The sequence below is a fragment of the Rhinolophus hipposideros genome (assembly GCF_964194185.1).
Source record: "Rhinolophus hipposideros genome assembly, chromosome: 11".
In the NCBI taxonomy this organism is placed as follows: Eukaryota; Metazoa; Chordata; class Mammalia; order Chiroptera; family Rhinolophidae; genus Rhinolophus; species Rhinolophus hipposideros.
Window position 1 is genome coordinate 18,307,880 of NC_138057.1, and position 10,907 is coordinate 18,318,786.

Sequence of the window (10,907 nt, forward strand, 5' to 3'; positions counted from 1 at the left end):
AATATTTATGTCTCAGAATTTATCCCAAAACGGGAAAGTTTTGTGCCCAGATTCTGTAAATTACAAATTCTATAAAACAATGGAGGACAAGAAGGTATATATTCAGGAACAAATAATGGGCAAAGGAAAGGGCAGCACCGGTATGTGTAGTTATTGGACAATTGTGTAGCCATTTAAAAATTTGAATGGAAAACAAAAGCATGAAGAATTACTGATGGTGGAATTCCACTGGGAGGCAAAAATACAGGCTATATTATTTACATAGCGTAGTCACAATTTGGTATTTAATGAGACAGATGATATGTGTTTTAAATGATTGAAAATACGAACCAGTTATAATTGAAGTGTCAATTAAATGGTGTGGGATATAAATGATAAAGTCTTTTATGGAGGAAAACTTTTAAGCATCTTCCCGCCACCCCCTCACCCCCACCCCCCGTGCCCTCCTCTGCTGTTTTACTTCTATTTATATAAAAGCCGTAATTCATTGTTATTCAAAGGGCAGAAGCCAGGAAGTGTAAACCTTAAACAAAAAGTATGCCTTGGGGAGTGGGGGGGGTGGAGAGATCAGAAGCTGTGAAGAGTGCACCCCAAACGTGCAGCACAACAGACGTGCTGGCCTGTTCAGCCCCACCTAGAATACGACCCAGAGGCCGCGCTCGCGCCCCGCCCACACAGCTCCGCCCCCACCCCCGCCCCTTCCCCTTCCAGTCTCCAGCGCCCTTCCCCCCGCCCCACACCCCCGCCCCCACACCCCCGCCCACTGGCGAGTTCGGCGGCCGCGCAGCCGCGCAGCCGCAGTAAGTGCTGCGGCCGCTCCTAGCCCGGGGGATCCTGGGACGAGGCCTTTCCGGAAAGGACCGGCTGGGCGTCTGGGGCCGAGGCCCGTGTGCCTGAGCCGTGTTCCAGGCCCTTGCTCCAAGAAAGCCCGAGCCACGACGAAGCGCTAGTGCCAGCGGAGGACGCAGCAGGCTGCTCGCGGAGGTGCCCGGCGTCGCCGCCGAGCGAGCCGCGGAGCCGCGGGACGTGGCGGTGCCTCCCCCTGGGCCCGGAGCGGAACTGCTGGAGGAGCGGCCGCGCAGGCCAGACAAGGTGAACCGGGTCAATTAACTGCCTTCAGATGATGAATCATCTGCATAACAATCAGATTTGATGTCCGCAGCCCTTTGTGGTCCTGCTACAGAACCCTTTGAAGTGGATGACTGATTGGTGTGCTCAGAGGGCTGCCGCGGTGACTGCTTGCCCTTGACGAGGAAAGCGGATCTCCTGCGCTGGGGACATCCTCGTTTCCTTGAAAGCATTCCGGTTTTAACCTCTTTCTCGGGCGTCTGTGTGCGACAGGCTTTCCCATGAAAGTGTCTCTTGGTAACGGCGAAATGGGCGTTTCCGCCCATTTACAGCCTTGCAAGGCGGGAACCACACGATTTTTTACCAGCAATACACACAGTTCGGTGGTATTGCAAGGCTTTGATCAGCTTAGAATAGAAGGATTGCTTTGTGATGTGACTTTGGTACCAGGTGATGGAGATGAAATTTTCCCTGTTCACAGAGCTATGATGGCGTCTGCTAGTGATTATTTCAAAGCTATGTTTACAGGTGGAATGAAAGAACAAGATTTAATGTGCATTAAGCTTCATGGGGTGAACAAGGTTGGTCTGAAGAAAATAATTGATTTTATTTATACTGCAAAACTTTCTCTTAATATGGACAATCTTCAGGACACGCTTGAAGCTGCCAGCTTTTTACAAATTTTACCTGTTTTGGACTTCTGTAAAGTGTTTCTTATTTCAGGAGTCTCTTTAGATAACTGTGTTGAAGTTGGGCGAATAGCTAACACCTATAATCTTATAGAAGTGGATAAATATGTCAATAATTTTATCCTGAAGAATTTTCCTGCATTATTGAGTACTGGGGAGTTTCTAAAACTCCCTTTTGAACGGCTTGCCTTTGTGCTTTCCAGTAATAGTCTTAAGCACTGTACGGAACTTGAGCTCTTCAAGGCTGCCTGTCGCTGGTTAAGGTTGGAAGACCCTCGAATGGATTATGCTGCAAAATTAATGAAGAATATTCGATTTCCACTGATGACACCACAGGACCTCATCAATTATGTGCAGACAGTAGATTTCATGAGAACGGACAATACCTGTGTGAATTTGCTTTTGGAAGCTAGCAATTACCAAATGATGCCATATATGCAGCCAGTGATGCAGTCAGATAGAACTGCCATTCGATCGGACTCAACACATTTGGTTACATTAGGAGGAGTTCTGAGGCAGCAGCTGGTTGTCAGTAAAGAATTAAGGATGTATGATGAAAGGGCACAAGAGTGGAGATCTTTAGCCCCTATGGATGCTCCTCGTTACCAGCATGGCATTGCTGTCATTGGAAACTTTCTTTATGTAGTTGGGGGTCAAAGTAATTATGATACAAAAGGAAAAACTGCTGTTGATACAGTTTTCAGATTTGATCCACGGTATAATAAATGGATGCAGGTTGCCTCATTAAATGAAAAGCGCACGTTCTTCCACTTGAGTGCCCTCAAAGGACATCTGTATGCTGTTGGTGGGCGAAGTGCAGCTGGTGAACTGGCCACAGTAGAATGTTACAACCCGAGAATGAATGAGTGGAGCTATGTTGCAAAAATGAGTGAACCCCACTATGGCCATGCTGGAACAGTGTATGGAGGCTTAATGTATATTTCAGGAGGAATTACTCATGACACTTTCCAAAACGAGCTCATGTGTTTTGATCCAGACACAGACAAATGGACACAGAAGGCTCCAATGACTACAGTCAGAGGTCTGCATTGCATGTGTACAGTTGGAGACAAGCTCTATGTCATTGGTGGCAATCACTTCAGAGGAACAAGTGATTATGATGATGTACTAAGCTGTGAATACTATTCACCAACCCTTGACCAGTGGACACCAATTGCTGCTATGTTAAGGGGTCAAAGTGATGTTGGAGTTGCCGTTTTTGAAAATAAAATCTATGTTGTAGGTGGATATTCTTGGAATAATCGTTGTATGGTAGAAATTGTCCAGAAATATGACCCAGAAAAGGATGAGTGGCATAAAGTTTTTGACCTTCCAGAGTCACTTGGTGGCATTCGAGCTTGTACTCTCACAGTTTTTCCACCTGAAGAAAACCCTGGGTCACCTTCTAGAGAATCACCTCTTTCAGCACCTTCAGATCATTCTTAGGACTAAGGTCTTAATGTTTTTGCAGTGCATATGGATGATCTCATAATTCCCCTTCAGTTGTATCTTCTTTCAATGATTAGTACAGTTATTAGATAAAAAGGTAACTGATATTATTTGTATTGTTTGACTTAGTATGTTTATCAAATGGTTAAATGCATTCTGAAAATGTATTCAACACAGCCAGCTGTTTTAAAAAATGTAAAAAGATCTGTGAAAAAAAAGGTTAGATGTCTTTTTGTGGTGTGTAAGTCAAATTGTAGGTGATTGTAGTAAATGTATAATTATGTTCATTATGCTTCAAAGTTGATAGTTTTCATCTTTGCAAAATATCAAAGGGAGGCTGCCAGCTTTAACCTAAAATATTAAACAAAAAGTCGCCAAGTATTATTAGCTACCTCCCTTTTTTCATAGTTTTTGACATAGCTGCCAACTCACCAGATTGTGTTGGTGCATTCAGAATGTGTGAAATTTCTTAGGCAAAAAGGAGAAATAGTAAATAAAAAAATACTAACTTGAAAAAACAGTATAGCCCTAAGTCTGTATCGCTGGAGAGAGGGAGGAGAGAGGACACACACACACACACACACACACACACATATGTATGTACATACATACACATATATAATTTTTAAATTGGAATTTCAGGCATAGTGAAATTGTTTCTAAATTTAAATTATTTTCTTTTACCTAGCAGCTATTTCTATTCAGATGGGAATTCAATAGCAGAGAATAAATGTCTGTATAGTCATACTGAATTGAGATAGAAGCACTACATATTAAATTGACAAACCAAGTTTGTCATTTGACTAAATTGTTACTTCAGATGAAACATATGACTTTTTCTGCCTGTATATTATTTTCCATAGAGTTGCTTTTCTACATATTATTTAGCGAAGTTCAGGTTTCAGAGACTTGGCTTTTGCTCTAAATGTAGGCTCAGCGATTTTCTACATTTGTGTTCAGTAAGACTTATGATACTATAAAAGCAAAGAAATATGCTGAACAGAGCTTAGGATTTTAAATTCAGTCTCCCAACTTAAGTCATTCTAACAAGATTATTTGATTTGAGATGGTTGCTCTGGTGCTGCTCCAGCCCGTGTGCAACTTTGTGTGATCTGCCTCACGGCTATGATCTGAGCAAGCAGTAAGTGTACTGTGTTCTGCATCAAATCAGAAAAAATGTCCTTTTGGCTATTTCTAAAGAACAGGACCAACTTCAGATTCCCTAAGGAGCCAGCTACAGAAAACCTAGGACCTTGCTGTCTTGCAGGCAATACTAAACTAAAGTAGATCTTCAGCCTCTTCAATACCAAGGGCAGCCTGGCATCCCTATTGGTTGAGAACCATAGGAATCCTCTATAGTGAGTGATTTTCAAGAAGTACTTTCCTGCAATGTCTACCTGAAGAGAAAATTTACATACGTAGTTTTACCATATATGTGTATATGTATATCTCTATACTTGGGAGATTGTCATAGTGTAAATAGGAACAACCTTCTCTTTATTGATGATCTCATAATAAAACTCAGGAACCAAGACAAATGCAATTGGGTTCCAGGGATCTGAATCTTACTGCCCATACAAGTGTTGATTTATTTTAATGCTTTTTATGATTTCTGCACTGGCAGAAGTTTTCATACTTTCTGTGGTTGTTTTTTTTTAATGATTCAATTTTTTACTAAAAACATTTGAGTACATTTAGAAAATATAAAAAGTAGAAATTGCTGTTAACCTTGTGCATTGAATGAGAAATGGCATCCCAATCATTTCATTATTAGTGAGTTTGTTTTTTGAGTAGCTGTGTTTCCTCATTGAGCAAATGTTCATGTCCTTTGCCTTTGTAATAATACCTATTGCAGTTGCGTTGTTTTTCATACCAAGTTATAGGGTCTCTTTATATAATAAATATAATTTAACTGGCATTTGCTTGCATTTCTTCTTTTTTCTCAATCACAGTTTTACAAAGGCAGGGCCAATTCAGTTATTTTTTTTTTTTTTTAAATAAGATCATAGAAGGCTTTATGTGACAAAAAAAGTTGAATATTATAGTAAAAAGAAGATATTTATGTATGTACAATTTGCTAAAGCCAACTTTTGTTTGTATTGATTTCTTTGCATTTATTAGAGATACTATAAAATATTTTGTCTGTGCTTTTCTTTTCCTCCCCTAAAGAAATTACTCTAAATTTCCCTAGTAAGCAGGCACTTATCAGAATGCAACCTAAATTATCTTTTTTGCAGAATAAATGAAACTGAAACGTAAGTACATTTTAAAGAAAAAGGGTGATTAGAGTTAGTGCCTAGTTAGACCCAGAGAACTCTGGACGATTCCTCTCTCTCTCCTCCTTCCACAGCCAGTCTATCTCCTCAACTCTTGTTTCCCACCATCTTTCATACTCTACTTTTCTTTCTATTCCCTTTGCACAATTGGAAGCACCTCCTCTGATCTCCCGACTGAGGCCCCTCCCAAAGGTACACAGCAGCCATATGAATTTTCTTAAAGCACTCTTTTGTTCAGCTCCCTTCTTTGTTCCAAAACTGTCTATTGTTTTTCATTGTCTACCAGAAGAAACACAATTTTAATCTATCATTCAAATCCACTTACAGCAAGATTTGATTCTGCCTCTCTGATCTTTTTTTTTTTCTTAGTTTCAGGTGCACAAGACAAAGTAATACTTAGACGATTATCATTTATATGCCTCACACTGTGTGGACCACTCTCCCCCCAACCACTATCCCTCTGACATTGCACCGAGCCATTACATTTCCACTGTCTCTATTCCTAATGCTGTACTCCGCTTCTTGTAAGTATATACATACATATATATACATATATATACATATATATATATATATACATACATATATATACATATATATATATATAAAATTATAGTTGGCATTCATTATTGTTCAGCTTCAGGTGTACAGTGCAGTGATCAGGCATCTACATCATCTCTGAGGTGGTCTCCCAAATGGGACACGTGTCCATCGGATACCCTACAAAATCTTTGCAACATTGATTATGTTCCCCAAATTAATTTTCAAAACCCATGGCCATCTTATGGTTACCGACTGTTTTCTGATCCCCTCACCTTCCCCCTTATCCCTGCCCATCTAGCAACCCTCAGTTTTTCCTCTTTGTCTCCAAAACTGTTTCTGATTAGTTCATTCACTTATTCTTTTCTTTAGATTCCGCATATAAGTGAGATCATATGGTATTTGTCTTTCTCTGTCTGACTTATTTCACTTAACATAGTGTTCTCTAGGTCCATCCATGTTGTTACAAATGGTAAGATTTCTTTTTTCTTTATGGCTGCGTAATACTCCATTGTATAAATGTCCCACAGTTTCTTAATCCAGTCATCTACCAATGGGCATTTCGGTTGTTTCCATGTCTTGGCTGTTGTGTATAGTAATGCAATAAACATAGGAGTGCATAAAGATTTTTGAATTGGAGTTTTGGATTCCTCCAGATATATACCTAGGAGTGGAATTACTGGATCATAAGGTAGTTCCATTTTCAGATTTTTGAGATACCTCCATACTCTTTTCCATAGTGGCTGCACCAATCTGCAATCCCACCAACAATGCACAAACCTTCCCTTTTCTCCACATCCACATCCGCGCCAGCACTTGTTTGTTGATTTATTGATGATAGCCATTTTGACTGGGGTGAGGTGGTGTCTCATTCTGGTTTTTATTTGCATTTCTCTGATGGTTAGTGAGGTTGAGCATTTCTTCATGTCTGTTTACCATCTGTGTGTCCTTTTTAGATAAATGTCTCTTCAAGTCCTCTGCCCATTTTTTAATTGGGTTGCATGTTTTTTTGGAGTTGAGTGAGATTTTTATAGATTTGTGATATTAACCCCTTTTCAGATATATCATTGGCAAATATCTTTTCCCATTCAGTAGGATCCCTTTTTGTTTCATTGATGGTTTCCTTTGCTGTGAAAAAACTTTTTAGTTTGATGTAATCCCACATGTTTATTTTTTCTCTTACTTCCCTTGCGCGGGGGATATATCAGTAAAAATCTTACTCTGGGTAATGTCTGTGAAATTTCTTCCTATATTTTCTTCTAGGTATCTCATGGTGTCAGATCTTACATTTAAGTCTTTAAGCCATTTTGAATTTATTTTTGTATATGGTGTAAGGAGGTGGTCCAGCTTCATTTTTTTGCATGTGTCTCTCCAGGTTTCCCAGCACCATTTATTGAATAGACTGTCTTTACCCCATAGTACATTCTTGCTTCCATTGTCGTAGATTAAATGGCCATATAGGCATGGATTTATTTCTGGACTCTCTATTCTGTTCCATTGATCTATGTGCCTGTTTTTATACCAGTACCATGCTGTTTTGATTACTTGTAGTATAATTTGATGTCAGTTATTGTTATACCTCCCACTTAGTTCTTATTTCTCAAGATTGCTGAGGCTATCCGGGGTCTTTTATGGTCCCATATAAATTTTAGGATTATATGTTGTATTTCTGTGAAAAACATCATTGGTAGTTTGATAGGAATTGCATTGAATATGTATATTGCCTTAGGCAGTGTGGACATTTTAACTATATTAATTCTTCCTATCCATGAACATGGTATGTGTTTCCATCTATTTATATTTTCTTTCATTTCTTTCTTCAGCGTCTTATAATTTTCTGAGTACAGATCTTTTACTTCTTTGGTTAAATTTATTCCCAGGTATTTTATAGTCTTTGGAGCAATTGTAAATGGGATTGTTTTTTTAATTTCTCTTTCTGATGTATTATTATTGGTATATACAAATGCAACTGATTTCTGAATATTAATTTTGTATCCTGCTACTTTGCTAAATTCATCTATCAGCTCTAATAGTTTCTTGGTGGAGTCTTTAGGGTTCTCTATATATAGTATCATATCATCTGCATATAATGATAATTTTACTTCCTCCTTCCAATTTGGATGCATTATATTTCTTTTTCTTGTCTGATTGCTGTGGCTAGAACTTCCAGCACTATGTTGAATAGAAATGGAGATAGTGGGCAACCTTGCCTTGTTCCTGATCTTAGGGGGAATGGTTTTAGCTCTTCCCCATTGAGTATGATGTTAGCTGTGGGTTTATCATATATGGCCTTTATTATGTTGAGATATGATCCCTCTATTCCCACTTTCTTAAGGGTTTTTATCATAAATGGCTGCTGGATTTTATCAAATGCTTTTTCTGCATCTACTGATATGATCATGTGATTTTTATTTTTCATTTTGTTAATGTGATGTATCACATTAATTGATTTGAGGATGTTGAACCACCCTTGCATACCAGGGATGAATCCCACTCGATCATGGTGTATGATCTTTTTAATGTATTGCTGAATTCTGTTTGCTAATATTTTGTTGAGGATTTTTGCATCTATGTTCATTAGAAATATCCGCCTGTAGTTTTCTTTTTTTGTGGTGTCTTTGTCTGATTTTGGGATCAGGGTGATAGTGGCTTGGGAGTCTTCCCTCCTTCTGGACTTTTTGGAAGAGCTTGAGGAGAATAGGTGATAATTCTTTTTTGAACGTTTTGTAAAATTCACCTGTAAAGCCATCTGGTCCAGGGTAATAAATTCCTTTAGCTTATTCTTTTCTGGGAAGCTCTTTATCTCTCCATCAACTTTAAATGATAGCCTTGCTGGATAAAGCAATCTAGGTTGTAGGCCTTTGTTTTCCATCACTTTGAGTATCTCCTGCCACTCCCTCCTGGCCTTCAATGTTTCGGTAGAAAAGTCATTTGATAGTCTTATGGGAGTTCCCTTGTATGTAACCCTCTGTCTTTCTCTTGCTGCTTTTAGGATTCTCTCTGTGTCTTTAAGCTTTGCCATTTTAACTATAATATGTCTTGGTGTGGACCTTTTTGGGTTTATCCTAGTTGGAACTCTCTGCACTTCCTGGACTTGTATGTTGGTTTCCTTCATCAGGTTAGGGAAGTTTTCGGACATTATTACTTCAGATATGTTCTCAATCCCTTGCTTCCTCTCTTCACCTTCTGGTATTCCTATGATGCGCATGTTGTTGTGCTTGATGTTATCCCTGAGGTCTCTTAAACCATCTTCATTGTTTTTTATTTGTTTTTTTTTTCTGTTGTTCTGTTTGGGTGATCTCTGCTAACTTGTCTTCTAAGTCACTGATTCGATCCTCTGCTTCATCTAACCTGCTGATAATTCATTCAAGTGAGTTCTTAATTTCGGTAATTGTGTTCTTTAGTTCTAACTGGTTGTTCGTTATGATTTCTACATCCTTCTTTATGTTGTCTCTAAGCTCCTTAACCATTCTTATCACCAGTGTTCTGAACTCTGTCTCTGATAGGTTGGTTACCTCTGCTTCATTTGGTCCAGTTGTGGAGGTTTCTTCTGTTCTTTTATTTGGGACATGTTTCTTTGTTTCCCCATTCTGGCTGACTCTCTGTGTTTGCTTTGATGTATTAGGTAGATCCCCTAGAGTTCTCAGTTCTTGCTGGGTTATCTTATGTAGTATATGTCCTTTATATTTGACTTGCACTACTTCGTTCCTCTCCTCTGTGTGTGCTCCAAAGGTGACTCTTGTGTATATTGTCCTATTAAAGAAGATCTTTAATTGCTTTTCACTTATGAGTAGGTGGGGTTAACTCCTAGGCTGACTAGTTGTGAGACTTGGCTCTGCCCACTGCAGGGTGTTCTGCTGCATGAGGGTTGACCACTTAAATGTGGTTTTGCCTCTATGGGCTCTTGTGCCTGTAGAGAATTCCCTTTGGGAGTGTGACTTGTAGGTCAAACCTGGTAGTACTCTGGTTTGGTCTGGAGTTGGCCTCTGGATATGTTGACTCTTGTGCCTCTTAAGCTGGGCCCTGGTAGGGCAATTTCAGAACAAAGCAAAACACCAAGCACAACAACAACAACAACAAAGAAAAAATCAAATACATTCACATGTAAAAGCAACCGACAACCCCCACTCAACACAGGCAAAGATATCAAAGATATAAAAACAAAATAAAACAAAACAAAGCAAAACAAAAAGCAGCTCCAGTCTTGGCTTAAGCCCACCAAGTAATCTCCAGGTTGTCCTCTGCTGTACCAGAGTCTCCTGCCTATTGTGCAGGCAGAGCCGGTCACCTGGTGCCCAGAGTGACTTTGGGACTGCAGATTTAGATGCGTGGGGCTGAGGGGTCTGGATGGTAGTTTTTACAAAGTCAGTGCAGTTTCTGCCCTTGCCTGCACATATGCACACTGAGAGTAGCACCACCAGCCCTGTGTCCAGTTCTCCTGAGTCTTAGGGCACTTCTTCCGTGTGTGTGTGTGTGTGTGTGTGTGTGTGTGTGTGTGTGTGTGGCGGGCAGGAGATTTCTGAGCTGCTGAAAGCTGGGAGCTGCGTCTGCCGCTTACTGCTGATGCCTGGGAGTGCCTCCGCAGTTGCACTTGCCCTGCAGGCCAGAAAGGGTGGGGGCTGGGGATGGAGGGGTCTTCTCTCTCCCAGCCCAGCCATGTCACACTCTTCCTGCAGGCCAAAAAAGGTGGTGGCTGGGGGTGGAGGAGTCTCTCCTCTCCTAGCCCAGCAAAAATCACACTCTTCCCAGCCTCTTCCCTAGGTCAGAGCTGCCTGCCAGTCTTCCCAGAGCCTGAGCACTACGGCTCCTCTGTAATCTGACACTACTTCTCAGTTCAGGGGTTAGTTTAAGTCTCTGGAAGGGCAGGGGTAGGATTGGAAGAGGG

The 10,907-nt window shown here is 40.3% G+C and overlaps 1 protein-coding gene across 1 annotated transcript; it reads left to right on the top strand.

Moving 5' to 3' along the window:
* The first annotated feature begins 830 nt into the window (after positions 1-830).
* Positions 831-5,124, top strand: KLHL9 (kelch like family member 9). Its single transcript, XM_081065398.1, has one exon. It carries the CDS (start codon positions 1,350-1,352, stop codon positions 3,201-3,203), a length of 1,854 nt encoding a protein of 617 aa, XP_080921524.1. The 5' UTR covers positions 831-1,349; the 3' UTR covers positions 3,204-5,124.
* Positions 5,125-10,907: the final 5,783 nt, after the last annotated feature.

What these genes read in the sequence shown, in the direction of transcription:
- KLHL9 (XM_081065398.1), top strand. Translation starts at nt 1,350, where the DNA reads ATGAAAGTGTCTCTTGGTAACGGCGAAATGGGCGTTTCCGCCCATTTA.